Below are 23,165 nucleotides of genomic sequence, written 5' to 3'. Positions count from 1 at the left end.
GAATAAAAAGAAAGACACATTTGAAAAAATACAATACTGAAATAACAAAAGATTATACTGAAAAAGGACAAAAATAATAATAAAAATAACATTGTCGCATTTCTGTAGTCTATAAACTGCATGTGTTGCCATATACAGCCTGTGATTGGGAAGAAGAATGAGGGCGAGGCTCTAGCAAGAGAACTGTGAATGTTACTGCAGTTTCTGCTGCTTTGTGATAAGAGCCAGATCGCTAAGGGTCAATGTTGAGTTACCACTTTAAATGTACCTATGCAGTGATCTTTTAAATGTCGTTTAAAAAAACAGATTTGCAGCTTTCAGAGTTTGTCTGTCTTTTATGATGACAAGCACTGTATTGAGAGGGAAAGAAGGATAGGGGGAAAGAGGGAGCAGGTGTACTGGGGGAAGGGCAGGGGAGGGTAATAATCTGGGGCACAATGGGTAAACAGGGTACCCAAGTGGATCAGCAGGGAAAATCATCTGTCTGTCAGCTGATTGAATAGCATGCAGGACACACACACGCATGAATGAGCTTGCTAATGCGCGCACATTTTCCTTTTTTGTGTCTGTATGTGTGGACATTGATGGGACACACACACATTTGTTCTTATATACATACTATATATATACTAACCCTAACCTGAACCATCACGACTAAATTGTTAGTGCAAAGCCTGCCTTGAGCCTAAACTCTCGAACAGCCTTATAAAGAAGTGGGGACTTGCCAAAATGTACTCCTCGCAAGGTCTAAAGCTCATATTGGTCCTCACAAAGATAGATGTACAAGAGCACACACACACACACACACACACACACACACACACACACACACACACACACACACACACACACACACACAGTAGCATGTAGCCAGAGGGGCCTGAGGTGGGGTGAGCTGAGGAAAAGAAAAGGGGGGTATCATTAAGCAGTTTCCCTGGCAGATGGTGCCTCGTTAGCTGTCCACCCGCACAAAGAAACAACAATAGAACACATAACACTTCCACACCCACCCACACACACGTTGACTGTGACGCGTACACTACATCTTATCTTCATGAAGTTCAGCAGGGCAACATTTTTGACCTTACATAATGAACAAGACACTTCTGCATTTCAACCGCTGAATCAAAATGCTTAAATACGCATACCCAAAAATAATTATATGGGTAATCACTGAACAGCGAGACAGGATGGATTTTGGAGGGATAACACAAACACACTCACCCACTCACAATATGTCAGGAGACTTAGCGGCTCAGTATGAGTACTTGCAGCGAGGGAAACTATCTGTCTGCCAACGGACTGAACAGAATGAAGGAAACGGACATCAGTGGGTTTTTTCTTCCTTTATCTTTTTGTAGTCTGTACTTACAATAACCCGTCTAGGGAAAGTTCAGCATCAGCATTTCAAAGATAATTTAAATATTCAGAAACATCTGATTGAAGGTTTCTCCTGTTGTCAGTCTGACTGATTATGAATGGGTTCTTTCCTCTAGACTAAATAAGTTACTCTTGTTTGTCTATAAAAGCTGCATTGTTCTGTATTCATCATTCTCTTTCTCCCTCATAATTATCTATCGTTCCTTCTCTCTGGACACATTATCACATCGCTGGTCTCTTTGTCTCCAGTGGTTTTAAGTCGACAGCAACGGAGGGTCCAGCTCATGCGGATCCGACAGCGGGAAGAGAGGCTGAAAAAGGAGAAAGACACCAAGAAGAAGAAGAAACGAGAGAACCAGAAGACCAACCACAAGCAGAAAGCCCACACCCATCACCACCACCACCAGCAGTACCATCACCCAGCGGCATCCCACCCTCATCACCAAGCCCAGAGCTCTCAGCCACCTAAAGTCCCCCCTCCTCAGACTGAACCCGGCTACCACCGCAAGGTCAACCCTAAAAGGCGCTTTGATGGAGATGTGCTATCACCGGTAAGCCTCCTTATTCCTAAAATAAATGTTATGCTTTTAAAAAATATTTCAAGAAATAATAAAATAAGCCAGTAATATTTTCAGTGTTCTATTTCATGAACTTAAAACAAAGAAATATACAAAGTATGTGACTTTCCACTGAAACATCTTTTGAAATAATGGATTTAGAGACCAAAACTTTGGGGATTGACTCGCTTTTGGAGCCCGCCTCAAGGGGCCCTTTCATGTTGGCTATATTTTACAGCACCGGAGGTTGCTGCTTGATGTAACCAGGGGTTGGGGTGTGGGACTATTTCCGAAATAATCCTGCAAAGAAGTTTTTGTATTTGGCTCAGTCATTAGCTACTTCCATCATTAGCTCCAGAGAAAACGATGTGTTCAGGGGTCTTCAATGTTTTCAGGCCAAGGACCCCCAAACTGGTGTAGCGTGGAGCAGGGACCCCCTACTGTATATATTGAATGAAAGTGGCTTCAAGAGGTCCGTGCAAAAAAAAATAAAAAAAATAAAAATTCTGCTTTATCTACAAACAATTTTGCGACACCCAGGGGGTCCGCAGAGGTACTGCAGGGGGGTCGCAATTTTCTGTTTGTAGATAAAGCAAAACTAATTATTTTATCTTTTTATTTTTTTATATTTATTTTTTTTAATCTTTTTTTTTTAGCTTTGCTTTGCGCATTCACATTCCCTCCTCCGCTGTGTTTCGCGAAGGGCGGGTATTCCCTTCCGACATACACACCTACAGTCAGAGACAGAAAACAAAGTTGCACGGACTTCCTATTGAAGACCTATGGTTTAGGCCATGAGGGTATTTGAGACCTTTCTGACAAGAACGTATGATTGTTATTGGGTGAAAAAAAGATATATCTCCCACAATTAATTAGTAGTCAATCACTGCTATCACATGCTGTATCATCTATCTGTCTACAGAGCTACATCAAGAGCTTCAGGGACAGACAAACAGACAGACGAGCGTACTCCCAAAGTCGAATGATGAGCCGCTCCCGGATGGCTGAACTCGACTACGACTGCGGCTCTCGAGTGCCCCTCACGGCTCCCAGTGGACCCCCAGTTCACATCTGAGACAGGGAAATGCACACAAGTACACCCAACCACACACACAATCATACAAGACAAGACTTCAAAAGTCTTTGTCAGTTAGGGATAGAAAACGTAACCCTACTGTGCCAACCTAATCAACTGCCTATTAACCCAACAGGAACTAAATATGTCCCAATAAGGTGGCGTGTCCCACACTGGTTTTTGTCCTCGCAGACCTGTAAGAAGTTGTAATTATTTGACCAGTTTGGTCCTATTTTGTTCTCTATGTATATCAAGATGCAAGGTCCGCACCTCTTCTTTTGGATGATGCAAGAACTGATTGATTTGTCAAATCTTAAACATGAGTCATCACATACTGTATTTGACTTCAAACCTCTTATCTGGTTCTTAACCTGTCTGGTGGGGAGTTGATTGAAATATCTCCATTGAACATTTGATTTAAAGAATCTTCTGGTTGCTTTCAGTCATTTGCAGTGGGATTGCAGAGTGGGAAACAATAAAAAACAGTCCTTTCTCCACTGGAGGGCTGCACCATTTCAGATCAAATGCATCACGTGGCTTCTATGGAGTCAAGGTAGCACAACCTTCAACAAACCTTCCATTGTATCTTTAATTCAACGGTATTCAAGGAGGAAACGATTCGCTTCAAGGATTCCATTGAGAGCACTCGGAGGAAAATGACAGGAAAACGTCAAAAACTACAGCTAACACTGAAACAGAAAGGCAGCTCTTCTTCATCATTTTTTCTCCACCGAAAGGTCACTGTAGGAAGTGAGGTGTACATGAAGTCAGCCTGATATCTCCACTGACATCTTGTGAATCCAGACATGGCAGCCAGCACAAGTTTTCTGCTGCTTGAAAATGCAGAACAGGTACTGCTTTTAGGTGTGCATGGATCAAAGAGTTCACACCAAAGACAACTTTCATGTTATATCTCCCACGAACACTCAGTGTGTCATTGCCTGCATTTATGTCAGTTTCCAGGGGTTATGTGCTTACATGTCATCTCCTCCCTTTGGCACTCGATCGCCAGCTGTTTTAACCACGGACCTCCCCTCTTCCTTCCTCTTTCCACTGAAATTAAAACATTTTGTAACGTACTGTATCTAATTATATTCGTCGACATGTTTCTAAGTGCTCTCATGTCCCTTTTCCTTCTTATCCTAAAAACGATCCACTTGTATTGAATTTGTCAGCCGTGTGCTGTTGAGGCACAAAGACAAGAAACTGCTTTCTAAATCTGGTCATCTAGGAATTTGACAGTTGACAATACATGGCAGTGAAAATGTTAAATATAGTGTGTTTGTGTGTGTGAGTGGACGCAGGAGCCCTGTGGCAAGTGATGGATTGCACCAAATGTTGGCTGAGAGGGGGGGATTCATTGTAATGTCTGTAAAACATGTTGTATTGTTTTTCCTCTTTGTGCTAATATACTGGTGCGATTAATAATGTGAATCTTATAGTTCGGATGAAATGCTAAATGATGAAAAGCAGGAGGAGGAACATTATCTCCTGTAGATGATGAGACATGGGGAAAAGATGAAATCATTTGCAAATGGCGCCCTCTAATGTTTACTACTGGACCTTTTCTTTCTAGACTTACTGTGTATGTGCGTATATGTTTGTGTGTTAAATGCATTTGCGTGTGAGTTGCTTTTAAATTCTGATGTGCTCCAAACATTAATAGTGTTGTATTGAACCGCCAGAGAGGTGAAGGAAGTTAGATTTGCACAGGAAGTATTTACAGTACCAAGGAACACTTTTTGTTTTATTTGAACCTCTTTGGATTTGAGATACTGTAGTCCCCCCACAATAAACACCAACACTACCAATGTTACAATTCCCACGGAGACTAAATGGTACTGTCAACGTAGTTCTCTTCTTGAGGTTTAGATAAACAAAACGATTCCACAGTACTGTACTTAAATACTAAATACCTAAAGAGATGTGACAGACTTGGCACTGGAGGACCAATCATTCTCACCATAACCCATTACTGCATGAGAATCCTTGTGTAACTGTTTCCAATGTGTCGGTGTTTCAGTGTGTCACTGTTGTCATGTGAAAACCTCAGATTTCCATTTTGAGTTTGTTGGTCCCAAAGTGCACAAAACACAATCCACATTGACAGAATGAAGTAAAAGTTGTGGGAGGACGTCAACTGAAGAGTTTTCAGTGACCTCAGTGAAGTTATAATAGTTAATAAGAAACACATTTATAGAACAACATTAGTGAATCTTGAAAGGACCAACAGCTGTCCAGGTAAAGGGCTTTGAAAACGCATTAAAAAAATGATCTCCCTTTGACATGCGTTATGCTAAGTCACCTTCGTTTCTACTGTATCATTGTTTCGCCAATAATGTTTAGCAGTAGTGGCTGTTCAAGTGTTATTTGGGGCTTTGCTTACACTTCAGTCCTGTTCCTCTGTAGGGGTTTTACTGTAGTGCGCTTGTAACCTCATCACTGTCTTTGCATTTTAGAAAGACAAACATTTACAAAATGGTCATTTAAAACAGCAGCCCCATTTCTAATGTGGGGAGGAAATTAATTACTATAGTTAAATCTTCAGACTTTCTTTTCAGCTTTTTTTTCTTTCTATTATTTTCTGTGATTGTCCATCACTGCTGAATATATGTTGGGGAAACACTTGTTGTAGATATTGAACTGTAAATAATTTTTAGATGTACAAATGTTTTATTTTATTTTCATGTTTACACCATGATCGCTTATTTCATTCATCCAGCAGATTGCATTAGACCTTTTTTATATTGCGTTACTACTGTATGTCCATATGGTTTGATTTTGTTTTGGCTGGGTGGTGGATGCACTTGTATAATTCTGCTGTTTCAACGTGTGATGTTGAAAATCAGCAAACAAACTGAGCCTTGACTCTGATTATCACAACCATCAATTAACTTTCCTACCACCTTGTTTAAATGTGTACAAATCACCTGATGATGATGACGATGATGATGATTATTATTATTATTATTATTATTATTATTATTAATGATAGCATGAATTTATATGGACCTAAACTATGATAAACATTGTGATTCTACAATCTAATTGTCTTGTTTGTCTCTATTGTTTCTACATTGTGATTGCAGAGGTGCATCCATGAGTAGTCACACATGCACACACCGATACACACACATTTCAAATTAACAGTCAGAGTTCAGAGAACAAATTAAGGTGTGTTTGGCAGTGATACCAAAACCAGCTAGATACTACAGTAAAACACAATATTAGACATAATCAACAAAAAAGAAAAAGAAATACTGTATATATATTATTAGTTGATGTAAAATTGTCAGATTTTTTAAAACTTTCAAAAAATATATATCTGTATTAGTCGGGATATACAGCATATCAGGTCTCAGCCACGATAAAGAGCGACGCAAGAGTTGCGTAACGCATGGAAGAAACTAAGCATCTGGTTGGCTCGTTGAGTCCATCTTCATGACTTCCACTATTACTTCACAAATGCAGTGAATTGGTCTGACAGTAGGTTTAATGCTACATTTGCATTGCAGCTTGTACACTGAGTTTAATAAAAATTATCAGGAAAACAGCACAAAAAGGGAGGCAACTTTACTCCTGAATGCCTCAACAGGTAATTTTAGCAGTCGATCGAGGAGAGGTCACTGAGGTCAGCTAACTTCATTGGTAGGAAATTGAAGAGAAACTCGCAGCTCTTTTTATTGACATATAATGATTGGGAAGCTGTTGTCTGTGGCAGCAGTCGCAAAGAAACAGAGACAGAAAGATCTCAAAGTTCTGAACATTGCTACTGTAATAGCTACCGGGTCTCACTTTCTTTCCGTCTGTGCTTCTTCCTTTGTTCTGCCTAATTATCTCTCTCTAAATCTTTCTCGTCTCTTCTTCTCTGTGTCTCTGAATAACCTTTTCATTACATCCGTACGCTCTCTCTTTCTCCCTCTACCACACTCATGGTCTTGCCTTGAATGCTGCCTTCACTGAATCTATCTTTTCTCCCTCCTTCTCGACCCCCACTTTTTTTTATCTCTGCTGACATTTTCAGTCCAGTGACTTCAGACACAAACCGCACAGACTATATAATTCTTGATGCTATGCTAATCTGCGTTCCGCTGGAAACAAAGCCAACAGAGGGCAGCTCATTAACAAGCCATTGTTCACTTCCCCCTGCACCGAGATCAGTCCTGTTTTCTCTTATTTTCTTTAGAAAAGTGAATTAAAAGTTAACAGAAAATGGTAACGCTTGGCTGGGAAAGCCAGTATCATTTCAGAAAGCTAACAAAGCCCACATTGGATGATGAATGCAGTGGGTAGAAAAAGTTCATAAAGGAGTCAATGCAAAGGCATGTGCGCTATCTGAGGAATGCTTATGAGCAGAGTTAAAAAAGGATTCTGTCTTATGTGTTATGTAACCGGCTCTGATTCAAGAGACAAACGATGGTAACAAATGTCTTTATTTGAGTTTTTGGCCACAGTTAAGCAGCATCACATGGTCACCCTCGTACAATCAAACACCCAGCACGTGCTATTGAGCTCAAACTTCAAACATGACTGAGCTCCTCTTTCATTATGTGTTTGTGTTTCTGTGACACAACATCTCACGTTCCTTACATCAGTTACACAAATAAAAGCCCTTCTTAATCAAGTCATATACTTATACATTTGCACAGAAAAGGCTTGGAATATGTGCAGTGAAAAGTACAGTTACAATATTACTTGTGACCATGGTGTTTCAGGCCCATTGATCCACCTCCCTGTGCATACTGGTCCAATACAGCTACACCAAGCCTAGTTGTTCATTTGAAACCCTATTCTTGCCAATACATTATTTTTGTAGACATGATACGACAAATGTTTTAGATAAAGGAAATGAACACAAATAAAGCGTAATTCTTTGAATGACCTTTTCTTATAACCCAGCTAAAGGTCGTGCATTGTGCCTTAATACTGCATCTATCCTGTTCATGATGTAAACAGTACATTGTGTAAAGACCAGTCGCATTCACTTATATTATGTTGTGTTTACATAAATCAGCTGAACTGGTCAGCATTCTGTCTCTAACAGGCTCATCTTATAAATTGTGGTAGGAAAATGTCCATATTTTAACTATTTCCTTATTTTTTAATTATATATAATGTTTCTAATATTGCTTTTTCCGGTTTACATGATGTCTTGCTGGTGCTGTGTGGACTCACTGACAACCTGAGGAGGAGAGAAGAGGTAGTGTAAATTGCTATGAAGGAAGAAAAACACATTTATTATCTATGCTAAGGACCGCAAAGTGTTGTAGATAATAACGGTGAAGCAGGTAGTGTTTGAGTGAAGTGCTGTGCAGGGGGGGACAGAGGCCACTGACAGTGAAGCCAGTGTGGAGTCATGACGTTCACTTATAAGTGTCTATACAGGGTTGGTGCAAACTATAAGATTTACTACAGGAAACATAACTGGAAATGTTTTTGCAGCTATGATTTCAATTAGGGTGGGACAATATAGGCGATCTATTTGGTGATATGAGACTATCATCTTATATTTTGGATATCGTAACATAGCATAAGTTTAGTCTTTTCCTGGTTTTAAAGTCTGCATTACAGTAAAGTGATGTACTTCTCTGATCCTACCAGAGTGTTCTAGCTCTTCTATGAGTGCCTTTTAGTCAGTATATCCACATTACTGATCAACAATCTCAATGTGTAAATATTTTGAGAAAGCACCAATAGACAACCCTACAATACCGTTGCAATAACAATATCGAGGTATTTGCTCAAACATATTGTGAAATTGGATTTTCTCATAGAATATTTCATCTGTACGGGAATATAACAAATGAAAATAACTCATTTGGGAGAATTATTCATGTAAATAGTTGCAAAAATGATATCACAGTATAGAGGGCTTTTAGGGTTCTGGGGGTGAAAAGTGTAGCCTACTGTACGTCATGTAAGTGTACCATATGTTATATATATACACACATAAATATATATGTGTGTGAGTGTGTGTGTGCGTGTGTGTTTGTGCTCACACCTCTCCATCGCGGGTTTCAATGGTCTTGATGAGAACAGTCTTCTTGGAGTGAACCTCTGAGGAGCGCTGGTTCTGGGATTCAGGACTGGTCTCTGAAACAAAACATTCCCACAGCTCTTACACTACTTCATGGACTCACACAATAAGCTTTGCTACAGTTACACAAAGTCCATTCAGTCAGAAGACATTTTAAACAACATGATGCCATGCCTTGCACATGAAAGGGCCAGCCAGTCTGACTAGCGAGTATGACTGGCTGCACCTAATACCTCATATTTAATTACTGCTCACTGTTTTTTTATTTAAACAGCCGAAAAGTGGTGAAAGTGGAGGTAGTTGTCAAAGATTAATTGCACGTTTGGACTGTTAATACATCAATTGAATGGGCTGCGTCATGTGATTATTGATGTGTGGCTTTGTTGATATTTGCTGCTGTGCATCAAAAAGCCATGAAGGTTTTTTGACATGTCATATATTGCCACACAGTGGTAAGAATGTGTCACTGCAGCAGGTACGCAACATGTAGTGCCCTCAAAATAACAACTGCCATATACAGTCAAAGGCTATAATTAGTCTTTATTTACCCCCTTATTGACTCATCTGAAATGTCAAATGGATTGTATGGGTCTTTATGTGTGAAGGGAAAAATGTGTACTGTTTCTCCTACCTCTGAATCCAATAGAGGAATAAGCAGACTGGGAAGGCTTACTGGTAGTGATCCTGAAAAAAGTAGAATAAACAAAATTCAGCCGGTGATAGGAGGGAAATACTGAAATACAAATTACACATCTCAATGAAAAAAGTCAAATTATTAACAGCTCTGGGACGGATGACTTGAATCTAAAGTCGTCTAACTTTCAAGCCACATCCAAATGTGAACGGGGCAGGCACACACACCTGCTCTCCTCTCCCTCCAGCAGTTTGCGGTAAGTGGCAATTTCAATATCCAGGGCCATCTTCACATTGAGGAGGTCCTGGTACTCTCTGAGGTGACGAGCCATATCGTCCTTTAAATAAACATATAAAACGGTTTATTGTCTTCTCAAATAAACTTCACACCAAGGACAATCTCAACAGGGGAAACTGCAATAAAGGGACCAAAGCCAGAAGAAGAAGAAAATAAAACCTGTAGTATATTTGTTACAGCAGTAAAATCTCAAAACACAGGCAGTGTAAGCATTGGAGGTTTCTGTGACACTCGAGTTCGCTAAATCTATGAGCTATAGTCAATGATTATCAAAATATCCTGATTACTGCAACTGGATTTTGCTACTTTTGAAAATCTGGTGGAATTAAAGGGTTGAAGAGTCAGTGTAAAATCACTGAGCTGATTACCTTCATTTTAGAAATGTCTTCCTCCAGTTGTGTGATGGTATTCTGGTAACCAGAAGCCTCGCGGCCCATGCGGTCCTCCATCTCTCTCATCTGGCGCAGCAGAGACTCGTTCTACAGGGGGAACAGAGATGTGAAGTTAGAAGTAGAACAGAGAGGTGTGGCAATAGAACGACAGAGATCAGAGCCGTGTGTAGAGACGGAGAGTGTAGTGAAAAAGAGATGCTGCCTTCAATACTTACGGTGCCCTTGAGTGAGTCGATCTCACAGGTGTAGGACTGGATCTGGTGCCTGTACTCCATGGTCTCCTGCTTGGCATTACGCAGTGAATCATTGTTCTTATTCACAGCCTGGTTCAGATCAGTCACCTGAAGAGAGTGGGGGGTGAGGTTTAAGCAGTGCAACAGCTGAAGGGGAGACCTGTGTGAGGTGTATGTATGTGTGTGTGTGTGTGTGTGTGTGTGTGTGTGTGTGTGTGTGTGTGTGTGTGTGTGTGTGTGTGTGCTCTGCCACCCTACCTTAGACTTGTACCAGTCTTCAGCCTCTGAGATATTCTTGGCGGCGATGCCCTCGTACTGCGCGCGGATGTCCCTCAGAGCGGCAGTCAGGTCGGGTTTTGACATGTCCATCTGGACCTGCACCTGAGTGTCCTGCATCTGGCTCTGCAGCTCACGGATCTCCTGCAAGGTGATGGGAGGATAACGATATATATTTTAAACAAAGTAAGATCAAGTGAAGTGACAGGAAGGTAATAAAGAAGAAATGACTTTGTGGGGAGCAGAAAATCAAACAGAGCAGAGTTATTATTTATTCATCACTAATGTCACTCTAAAACTTTTACTTTTACTAACTTGACATTGGATATCATTAAAGGGAAGGGTTCAAACATAAATCAATCAATACAATCAAGGTATTGCATTCTACATCAATGACATTTACATATTAATATAGAAGAAATATAAAATCAGAAATTTGCCCAGTGGCGCATTAGTCAATTCTTTTTAGAAAATGAACAATAGCACAAGAGTTTAACTTTGTGAACTAGTAAGAGTTCACTCCACTCAGCTGTCTCCTAGTCTACCCAAAAGATATAAAAAGCCTTGCATCTGTTCACATGCACACATTCTTCCGCCCTCTCTCTTTCTCTCTCACACACACACACACACACACACACACACACACACACACACACACACACACACACGCAGACACGCACAGCAGCTGACATGATCTCTTATACTAATCGGCAGTTCAGCATTTTTGAGAGGTCAAAGTTGAGCCACAGAAGACAAAATGACAGGAAGGGACCTCAACTGTGTTGGCATGTGTTTAAATGTGGAGCTCGGTATGTCCTTTGATGTCTGTGGGTAAAAGTGCAAAAATGTGTCTATTGTACTTATTGCATTTGCTTTGCTTACAAGAGAGCCTAATGCCCAAATTGTTACCTTTATGTACAGTGAGAGAGAGTGTATGTGTAAATGTGCACAATAAATATGTTTTAACATCAGTGGGTGTGGTTAAGTGTGAAATATTTGCTCTCTTTGAAGAGCTGAAGGCCTACAGAGGCTCAGATATGTCTAGTGTTACAATATCCTCCCACAGAGTTGTTATACGATACAGTACACACCATCCTGCTGACATACATAGTACATACACATGCAGTAGGTGTGGTAGCCTGTTTGCACGCAACCATACTGACTGAATTTAAAGACAAATCAACAGACCTCTTCATGGATCTTCTTGAGGAAGGCAATCTCCTCTTGCAGGCTCTCAATGCGTCTCTCCAGGTCCAGCCTGGCCAGAGTGGCATTGTCAACATCCTGGATACAAACATAGAACAAATTAAAATGACAGAAAACAGAAAAGGTAAAAAGGTGCAGGGAGAACAAGAAATTGAAAGGAAGAAAGTGTTGAGAATAAATAGGGAACGTTGTGCTAGGCTGGAGTGTTTCAGTTTTTACTTCAGGCTTAAAGGATTAAATTAAATATTTAAATAGATGTGTAATTTAATAAAGTAGAAAACATACGGCTCTGAAGGCAGAAAGGCTGTTCTCAGCTTCTTCCTTCTGGTGGATCTCCTCCTGCAGTCTGGAGAGAATGAGAGCAAAAGTTGAATACAAACGCAACAAGAGAGCATGTGTTATTTCCCAGAGACCGATTACTAGACATGATAAACTAGTAACCTCTTATTCCTCCAGCCTTGGGCTCTCCGCTCGTTTTGACTTTGTACTTCATATTATTTTTATTCTATTTAATTATTGTGTGTCATATGTTATTTTGCTGTAACAAGGTACATTTCCCCATTGTGGGACTAATAAAGGATTTTTGATTCTGATTCTGATTACAAGAATAGAACTGACTAGACAATGGCACATCATATTACTTTTATTTGTATCCATATCCACACATACACACACATACACATACACACACACACGCACACTTTTGCACTTGCTCTTTGAGTTCTAAGTGCAGCTGCTGTCACACTGTCAGTGTCAGAGGGGTAAAGGAACAGAGGTCTACCCCTGGCTGTTTCCAGAATTAGCATTTCACTTTGCACACCGAACAACTGGGAAGTGTGGAAAAAATGCTTGTAATGTATGCATGTACTACAAAGGCGTCTCTAAAGGTGTCTCAAGTGACTGGTAATACAAGGTCTGTTAAATGTTAAGTCAATGCTGTATCTTGTTGCTAGTGTGCGTGTGGCAAATACATTTTATTGAAATATTTTTGTAAGATAAACATGTTTTTACATAATTTAGCTGCTGAAGCTATACCTAAATTCTGCAGACTTTATGTGTGTGTGTGTGTGCATGTGTGTGTGTGTGCATGTGTGTGTGTGTGTGTGTGTGTGTGTGTGTGTGTGTGTGTGTGTGTGTGTATGTTTGTGTGGCTGCACACAGGCATTGTAACTATTGTAGGCAGGAGGTCTCTGTGAGTATTTTGAGCTCAGTGGGAGCAGCAGGTGCTTTGGCAAGTTTCACTCAGTACTGCAGGCAACACTTTAAAAATGGCTGCCGTAAAGAAAGTGAAAAGTGAATCTTTGTGTATGTGATGTGTGTGAATTGGAAGTTCTGTATGTGTGTGTTGGTGTGTGTCTGTGTGTTTGTGTGTTTCTATATACACTTAAATTTAAGTGTTGCTTGCTGTTGCAGTGACAGAAAAAAAAATATCTCCCTCTGTCACACACACACACACACACACACACACACACACACACACACACACACACACACACACACACACACACACACACACACACTCACACACACACCCACACCCACACACACACAGTTTTGTGTATTTGGAGGACTGTCTTCTGGATGTTTATTCTTTAATCTTATCATACATAATAAGCTGTAAGCTTATTATATCAGTTCATTTTTGTCCGTCTGCTTCTATTTCTGTCTGTCTGTCTGTCTGTCTGTCTGTCTGTCTTTCTGTCTGTCTGCACTTTATTCCTATGAGCCTATATGTCTCTCTCTCTCTTCATTTTTGTGCTGTCTCTTGTGAACAAATTAAAAAAACCTTTTTGTAAAAAGCTGGTGGACCGTAATACTACAAACACTCAACACTCACATCTCTCCTTTGTTACTTTGTTGTTTCCCTTTTCTCTAAAAGAGAATAGAAACCCTCTGGAATTGAGCAACTTTAGTTTGAAGCCACATTTGACTTTTTTCACTGTATTTATCATTTTCTCCCTTGTCCTGCTTTCCATTCTCCCTCCACTTTCTCATTCTATAAACATCCAGCAACGATTCAATTCAGTTTTCAGATGTAGACAAGCAGTTGCCAACCTAGGGGTTGAGACCCCTCAAGTGGTCGTAAGAAAAAATTAAAGGGTCATTAGATGATTAACATGAAAAAATAGTACTTCCATTACATTGCTTGAAGACTATTCTCCATTATTAGATTTGTATTATGAGATACATGGAGAGTTTTGCCAGGAGCAGACATCTCTTTGGTTAAACTGCTCACAACTCAAAGACATAATAAACCCATGATGAGGGTTCGCAAATAGAAATTGCTTTGCTTAAAAGGGTCACAAGCCAAAAGGGTTGGAAACCCCTGTTGAAGACAGTTGTATTACCCAATAATAGAAGTGACATGTGACAAAGAACCTGTTTAAACTCAGTTGATGTTCTTGCTCACTTAGTTTTCTGGGAACTTACCATTAAAACAATAAGCCACATCAGCGTCATGTGTCATGACTGTCATTCCATCCCTTTTCATCATTCTTTGACACTCTTTAATGGTGCATCCATTGGTACACATCAATCCATCCACTCATTCAACCTTCCTCTAACCTACCTGAGTTTCAGTTTCTGCAGGTCATCAGCCAGGTTGTCTCTATCCACCTCCACGCGGGCGCTCTGGTTGGAGATGGCCTCTATTTGCCTCCTCAGCTCCCTCATTTCCTCCTCATACATCTCAGCCACGCGGCCGGGCCCCTCGCGGCCCTTCAGCTGATCAATCTCCACCGTCAGCGCTGCATTCTGCTGCTCCAGGAAACGCACCTTCTCGATGTAGCTGGCGAAGCGATCATTAAGGTGCTGAAGCTCGGCCTTCTCATTGGTCCTTGTGTTGAGGAAGTCCTGGTTCATGGCATCAGCCAGGTTGAAGTCCAGTTTCTCGCCAGCATAGGTGCGCATGGCTGAAGAGGAGCCGTACCCTGCTCCCCCTGCACCAGACGATACCCGGAAGTTGGAATAGGAGGGAGCACCGGTGCTCTTGACCTCATAGACTCGGGAAGACATGTGGCTTGCAGCGGAGCGGCGACCACTTCCTCCAGAGGAGAAATTGGAGGTCATTGGGGATGACCCGACGCCTGAGCCGAAGGTGCGACGGTAGGATGAGGCCGTCTGGGCCGAGGAGGAATAAGACTTGCTCATGGCTGGTTCACTGTTGGGTTGTCTTGTGGTTTTGATGGAGCCGCTTGAGGTGCTGATACTGTCCCACTGGGCAACTGTGAGAGAAACGAAGTGAAGAAATGCTAGACACTGAGCACAGCTATTTGTAGCTTTACCACACCCACTCCTATCCCAACCCCGCCTCTCCGTCCTCCCTCTGTCTCACGTCACCCTGTCTGTATTCCCACTTCCTCCCACTCCCCCATTCCACTGTACCTCAACCCTATTTTGCTTTAATTGATCAATTTGGCGAAATGTCAGATGCAGGCCCCAACCTGAAGAAAGTTCACCATGGACCTGTTATGGGTTAAGATTGGAATAACCCAATGGAGATACCGAATAAATGACGGCAGATCAAGTTATTCCATTCCTACCCCAGGTTACTTTCATCTAATTATTTAGAAACATTTACCTTTTTTTTTGTAGAGATTGTATGGGCACTTTTGAAAAATAGTAAAAGTGTATATAGTTGCTGCTTATCATTGCAACAAGAAAGCACTTTTAGTGATGTAACAATTATTTTGCCTAAATAATCCATAGCAAAATAAGTTTACCAAATCTATTTTTGTTGACTTGACAAATTAAATTTGAACTAAATTGTATCAATAACGTTTTGTATAAATGACTTCTAACAAAAAGTAACCAGTTTATTGCACCTTGATGTGTCATCCATTACAGGCTATTCCTCAATATCTCCTTCCCCTATACAGCCCCTCTCCTGATCAACCCCACCCCCCCTTCCCCCCCCCCCCCCCACGGGCCTGTTGCGAGCCCTAGATTCAGCTGTCGAAGGGATCTGTTGGAAAGGGCGGTGGCCCTGTGTGTGTGTGTGTGTGTGTGTGTGTGTGTGTATGTGTGTGTGTTTGTGTGTGTGTGTGTGTGTGTGTGTGTGTGTGTGTGTGTGTGTGTGTGTGTGTGTGTGTGTGTGTGTGTAATCCACTGGGGAGCCACAGTCTATATGTCAAAAAACTTAAATAGATCACATCCTATTTTAAGTCAGTTTTAAATAGCTTAACATATTTGAAATAGCCAAATCATACTTTCTGTAATTCAGTATATGCAAGTGTAATGGTACTAAAAAAGCTCAATGATAAAAGCACATCACCTCTTTTTGTTGAGATATACAACTTAATTTTGATTGATATATGACACATAAATGACTGTCACTTTTCAAAACCTTAAACTCTATTAATGTAATCCCTTCAATCCCGAAAAAACGGATCATTTCAGCAGTGTCCTAATGCTGCGCAATAGGATTTATCTTTTATCCTTTTTTAATTATCTACGATAGAGTTATGTGTTTACCCTTGGTTACTTGAGGAGCAGTATGGTTTGTCTGATAGCGCTGCTGCTGGGAAGGTCACTCATGTTCTCCATTTTGTCATAAGTGCTCTCCACTGGACTCACATACACTCCCTGTGGGTGAACAACAGAGATCTGGTTAAATGCATTCTTTGAACATTTTGTTATACCGTATTTGAATTAGCAGTATATGTCTATTTTCACCATGTTGACGACAAAAGTTATTCTCCCACCTAAAAGCAAACATTAACTCCCCACAACTTTAGCAATATTTTTTTTGGTTAAGGTTAGAATTATGACTAGATCAAAGCTGAATTCATAGCATATTATCGCCCTATACAATTGGTATGGTTAGCATGTTGCAACTGCCTAATTATAAATCGAGCAGACACTTCGCAACATCAGCATGTGTTTCGTCTAATATTTTGTCTAGATGTTTGACTTGATTCATTAGTTAAATGTTGTTTGGTGCTGGGCAGCTAGCATACTGTGGCTTAAAGGAAAATCAAATCAAATCAACTCATGTACACACATGCACAGCACACACAGTGACATTGCTCAAGGGCATGTCGGCAGTGCCCAGGAGGCGAACTGGCACCTCTCCAGGTACCAGTGCACACTCTGTACTAGGTCAGTTTGATTTGTTCAGAAGATGTAGAAATGAATTAACAGAGACAACAGGAGTGTGTATGAGTGTCCCATGTGTCTATGTGTTCTGTGTGGGTGTGTTTGTGGGTGTGGAGCGGGGGGGAGTTTCTGTGTGGTCGTGTGTGTATGTGCGTTCCACAGAGCACTGCCAGCTGCAGGTGGTGTCAGCGCTATGTTTAGCTTTCCCAAACTCTGTTGTTCAGCCACTTTCCCAAAGGATCATGGGTCAGAGTTTGGTGATAATTCTCTGAGGGTTTTTCACTACATGCAACTCTTTCAGATTATGTATTTGATTCCATGTTAATATATATCAAAAAGAAAAACATTGATTGGATTAATAATGGTTAGGCAAATGGTTCGGGTGAATCAGACGGTAAGGTAAAGTCTAAGTTGTGTGCATGTTTGTGTGTGTGTATGTGTATGAGTGAAAGTATTTAGATGAATGCTGTTGATCTATAACAGACCGACATTGCTCGTGTCAGACACCCACAAGGCTGCACAGCTGAACGCAGACCCAGTCTCGCAAGGCATCTCTGCCCTGCCCTGTGTCTTAGTGCTTACTGAGTGTGAACGTGTTGGTGTTAATGGTGACGATAATGATGATGTTGATGATGACGACTGTAGTTCTGTAAGATGCCAAACAAATATAAAGCTAAATCGAGGCTTAACGTTTGTTTGACTTCCTACACAAGTTATACATTTAAAGGTCCGGCACACCCATGCAGGTGTTTTCAATTAATCTTGCTGCATGTGCCACAAGTCATAGTAAACCCTGCTGATGTCAGAACAGTCTATGGACCAATAGAAATTAAAGAAGGATATATTGTCCCGCCCTAACAGGTCCATCAAAACTAACAGGAGAGTAAGGGAGATGTTAATCAAGCCTAACTTGTACACGCCCACACAGCCCTGAAGAGGTCTAATTAAACATAAGTGAAATCACCTGTTTGGTTCGACCGTTGGTGTATGGAGGCTTTGATGAGGTGTTTTCATACTTCTGTCTTTTCTAGTCTCACACTACTTAATACAAAAGATTTATGGCCTATGACATATCAATCATCAATCATCATTTCAGCAGAATCTGCCGTTCTCTCCCAGTCCATTTTAATGTGTAAACCTAGAATGACTAGTCACTTCCAGTTTAGGAGAAGATTTTCTTTCTGTCATGCATGTCACACACCCCCCTCGGCACCCCCCCTCCCCACACACACACACACACACACACACACACACACACACACACACACACACACACACACACTAAACTGAACAAAAAAATGGAATTCAGAAGGGGAGGCACTGCATTTGCATGCAAAGTTAACGAAAAGACGAGAGTGGGCATGGAATGATGCCAGTTCGCTCTCTAGGTGGTGCCAATTGTACATTTCTGTGAGCTGGAAATGTTTTGCAGTAACTTAAGCAAATGATTTGTGTTCACTCTGAAGATGTAGAAATGAATTAACAGAGACAACACGAGTGTGTGTGAGTGTACCATGTGTTCTGTGTGGGTGTAGAGTTCGCGGGGGTGGGGGCGGGGGCGGGGGCGGGAGTTTATGTGTGGTCTTGCGTGTATTTGCGTTTCACAGAGCAGTGTCAGCTGCTGGTGGTGTCAGCTCTATTTTTAGATTTCCTGAACTCTGTTGTCCAGCCACTTTCCCAAAGAATCATGGGACTGAAGACAGAGCCAGACGCCGTCAACGAAAAATAAGAAAACTGCTTTTACTGACATTTCCTAGGATAAATATAACTGCTGACAATCAAACTCTGATATCAAATATCAAATGAAAAGAAATTGTTCAAATCCATAATCAAAAAAACCTGGGACTCCAGAACCCAGGACTCGCCAGGCCCGTGACTTTGCTTATTTCACCACCAAAGGCACATTTGTTCCAGGGAGGACCCCTGAATAGACAATGGCTCAGTTTTGGACTTTAAATAAGTGGGATGCAGACACTCCACAGACAAATAAATTAACTTCTAAATGTTTCAGTTATGAGTTTCAGAGTCATATTGTAAAACTGTTTCCCATTCCACTGTGCTCATATACCAGAAATGATGTGGGGGCTTTTCACAATCACAGATTATATAAAATAACCTGATATGATCATGATGTGACTTGAATGTATTATACTCTGATATAACTGGAGCAGTCATCCTGGATTTTCCCAGTTGAAGACCACATCATCAGCACAGCACAGAATATGAGCTACCTACGAGTTGCCTGACAACCCCAGAAACAAATGCAATACCTGACCTGTAGCCTAGAAAAACGCTCTTAAATTAGCAGCCAGATCCCGGCACGGCTGGAAAAACAGTTATCACACAGATACACAAAGTCTGAGAATATCATCAGTACATAGCAGCCACACTCAGCCATGAACATTATACTATTTTGGGAATAATGCAATTTTGTAATATATAAATATCAGCAGTTATTACCCCAACTGAAATAGAAAAAGCTAATTTATTCATTCCATTGTACACTGCAGATGTCTATGTGATTGTTTTGTCTAGATTCTTAAAATGATGACAGAAATTCCTTCCACAAATTAATTTGATTCCATTCCTCCCTCTCCTATTCCCAATGCTAATCATCCTGCGTGGATTTACATTTCAGTACATTTCTCTCGTACTAAAATGACATTTATAGAGACATAATTGTGAAAGGTCAATCTATCCTGTCACTTTACTCATTCACCACGTCCTATGGGTGGGTTAGTTAGAGTAAGGGTGCGGAGCTCTCGGGTCTGTGAAATGCTCAAGCAGTCAGGAGCCAAGCAGTGTGGATGACATGATGGGAATGTGGCATGATGGGAAATTGTTGGAGGATCCTTTTTTTAACCACCGGACACGAGAAACTAAGATATATATAAAGACAATTTGTGTTTGTAATTACACAGTCGACATTACAAAGACACCTCTTTATGAATGTGTCATGGTGAATAAGCAGTAAGTTATACAGTCTTACTGTATCTTAGATCTGGCAGCTTCAGAATGTGATAATATTATAGTGATAGTGAGAGAAAGCAGAGTGAAAATCCTATGATGATTTAATGTGATTTAAATAGTGTATATACTAGGTTAAGGGTGTTCAGCTGGTTTCATCCATCATAAACACTGAATACAAGTTGCCCGGCAACCAACCAAACACGCATACACACATGCCAATGAGTTGAGCTGTCACACAAGAGTGACACAAGGACGAACAGATGAGAGTAAAGGAGAGAGGAAGACAGAGAACTAGACATAGTGTGTGTGTGCGTGTGTGTGTGTGTGTGTCTGTGTGTGTGTGTGTGTGTCTGTGTGTCTGTGTGTGTGTGTGTGTGTGTGTGTCTGTGTCTGTGTCTGTGTGTCTGTGTCTGTGTCTGTGTGTGTGTGTGTGTGTGTGTGTGTGTGTGTGTGTGTTTGCACATTGGTGATTGCATGCAAGTATGTAACATGGAAACCAGAACATCTTTTTTATAGAAATTTGTTCCAGATCTATTTTAGATTTATCTAAGGAGAGATATGATATCTAAAGCCAGTGACAACGCAATGTGCCTGAAGAGAGCAGCGGGCATCAAATCAAACCATGTGATTTATGACTCATACTAGATAGAAAGACTGTTTTATCGCAGTCCAGTCGACCCAGACTTATGTCAGTCAAATGAGCAGTTTCATGAGAGGACATTGCACAACTTAACATTCAGTACAAGTAAACTCATAGAAGCTTAAGCGATGCTGATCAAATGACATTGTCAGACATTTATTGCTGCCTATAGTATGCCAAGAATAGGATCACTTTGAGAATAGCAGGACCAAAGCCAAGAATCTGGTCTTTCTGCCAGGAAATTGGGCAGTCTTTAGTTTGCTAAAAATCAAAAAATCAAAAATCAAAGTAGGTCTCATTTTTAGTACATTTGGGAAAGCTCCGGAGCTGACACAGAGCTGTTTTTTGACGTTATCAGGCGATACAGGAGCCTGGCTGCACGCACCACCAGACTCAAGGACAGTTTCTACCACCAAGCCATCAGGCTTCTCAACCTCTAGACCCACAGACACACCCACTCACCTGCTGTCTGCACTACATACATATAAATATTATTATGTATTGTATTGTAGAGCACAACCCCCTTTTCTCATATACAGTATATCTCAAAAGTGAGTACACCCTTTAGATTTTTGCAAATATTCTGTTATATCCTTTCAGGGGATAACATTATCCTACTGAAACTTTGATATAACTTAAAGTAGTCAGTGTGCTGCTTGAATAACAGTATAGATTTATTGTCCTTTGAAAATTACTCAGTACGCAGCTGTTAATGTCTAAACAGCTGGCAACAAAAGTGAGTACACCCCATAGTGAACATGTCTAAATTGTGCCCAAAGTGTCAATATTTTGTGTGACCACCATTGTTATCTAGCACTGCTTTAACCCTCCTGGGCATGGAATTCACCAGAGCTGCACAGGTTGCTTCTGGAATCTTCTTCCACTCCTCCACGACGACATCACGGAGCGCACGGATGTTGGACACCTTGCACTCCTCCACCTTCCTCTTGAGGATGCCCCACATGTGCTCAATTGGGTTTAGGTCTGGAGACATACTTGGCCAGTCCATCACCTTAACCTTCAGCTTCTTCAGCAAGGCCGTTGTCATCTTGGAGGTGTGTTTAGGGTCATTATCATGTTGGAAAACTGCCCTACGGCCCAGTTTCCGAAGAGAGGGGATCATGCTCTGCTGCAGGATGTCACAGTGTATATTGGAATTCATGTGTCCCTCAATGAAATGCAGCTCCCCAGTGCCGGCAGCACTCATGCAGCCCCAGACCATGATGCTGCCACCACCATGCTTGACTGTAGGCAAAACACATTTGTCTTGGTACTCCTCACCAGGGTGCCGCCACACACGCCGGACACCATCTGACCCAAACAGGTTTATTTTGGTCTCATCAGACCACAGGACATGGTTCCAGTAACTCATGTTCTTGGATTCATTGTCTTCAGCAAACTGTTTGCGGGCTTTCTTATGCATCGGTTTCAGAAGGGGCTTCTGTCTGGGGCGACGGCCATACAAACCGATTTGATGCAGTGTGCGGCGTATGGTCTGGGCACTGACAGGCTGACATCCCACTTCTGCAACCTCTGCAGCAATGCTGGAAGCACTCGCACGTCTATTTTTGGAAACCAACCTCTGGATATGACGCTGAGCACGTGGACTCAACTTCTTTGGTCGACCCTGGCGAGGCCTGTTCCGAGTGGAACCTGTCCTGGAAAACCGCTGTATGATCTTAGCCACTGTGCTGCAACTCATTTTCATGGTGTTGGCAATCTTCTTATAGCCAAGGCCATCTTTGTGAAGCGCAATAATCCTTTTTTTCAGCCGCTCAGAGAGTTCCTTGCCATGAGGTGCCATGTTGTCCAGCATTCAGAGAGAATTGTGCCCAAAACACCAAATTTAACAGCCCTGCTTATCATTTACACCTGAATCCTTGTAACACTAACGAGTCACATGACACCAGGGCGGGAAAACAACATCATTGGGCACAATTAGGACATGTTCACTATGGGGTGTACTCACTTTTGTTGCCAGCTGTTTAGACATTAACAGCTGTGTACTGAGTAATTTTCAAAGGACAATAAATCTATACTGTTATTCAAGCAGCACACTGACTACTTTAAGTTATATCAAAGTTTCAGTAGGATAATGTTATCCCCTGAAAGGATATAACAGAATATTTGCAAAAATCTAAAGGGTGTACTCACTTTTGAGATATACTGTATGTACATACGCTATATTGTTTTTTACTATTGTTTTAACCTAATTGTATATAGTACTCTTTTTTATATTTATAAATGTATATTTCTTATTTGACTGCTCAGCTGACATGCTGTCTCTCTCAAACACATTATATTGTACTGTTGACCCTGTGTTAACCTACATATGACAAATAAAACTTGAAACTTGACACTTTTTCACCTG

At 41.2% G+C, this 23,165-nt stretch overlaps 2 protein-coding genes across 3 annotated transcripts in view; one reads left to right on the top strand and one right to left on the bottom strand.

The window, feature by feature from the left end:
- The window catches only part of tmem198aa (transmembrane protein 198aa), a 33,549-nt gene extending 27,494 nt beyond the window's left edge, over positions 1-6,055 (top strand). For both annotated transcript variants that reach the window (XM_029458517.1, XM_029458518.1), the window contains exons 6-7: positions 1,630-1,931; positions 2,860-6,055. In XM_029458517.1, coding sequence (XP_029314377.1) covers positions 1,630-1,931; positions 2,860-3,012 — 455 coding nt within the window. In that variant the 3' untranslated portion in view covers positions 3,013-6,055. The remainder of the gene's footprint in view (positions 1-1,629; positions 1,932-2,859) is intronic.
- Positions 6,056-7,427: 1,372 nt separating this feature from the next.
- Positions 7,428-15,328, bottom strand: desma (desmin a). The gene is made up of 10 exons (XM_029458516.1): positions 14,657-15,328; positions 12,373-12,433; positions 12,070-12,165; positions 10,864-11,025; positions 10,588-10,713; positions 10,349-10,459; positions 9,911-10,020; positions 9,681-9,733; positions 9,014-9,105; positions 7,428-8,194 (listed from the first exon to the last, which is right to left on the bottom strand). Exons 1-10 carry the CDS (start codon positions 15,235-15,237, stop codon positions 8,153-8,155), a joined length of 1,434 nt encoding a protein of 477 aa, XP_029314376.1. The 5' UTR covers positions 15,238-15,328; the 3' UTR covers positions 7,428-8,152.
- Positions 15,329-23,165: the final 7,837 nt, after the last annotated feature.

This window comes from Cottoperca gobio, chromosome 21 (genome assembly GCF_900634415.1).
Source record: "Cottoperca gobio chromosome 21, fCotGob3.1, whole genome shotgun sequence".
Lineage (NCBI taxonomy): Eukaryota > Metazoa > Chordata > Actinopteri > Perciformes > Bovichtidae > Cottoperca > Cottoperca gobio.
This window is presented reverse-complemented; position numbering and strand designations above follow the sequence as displayed.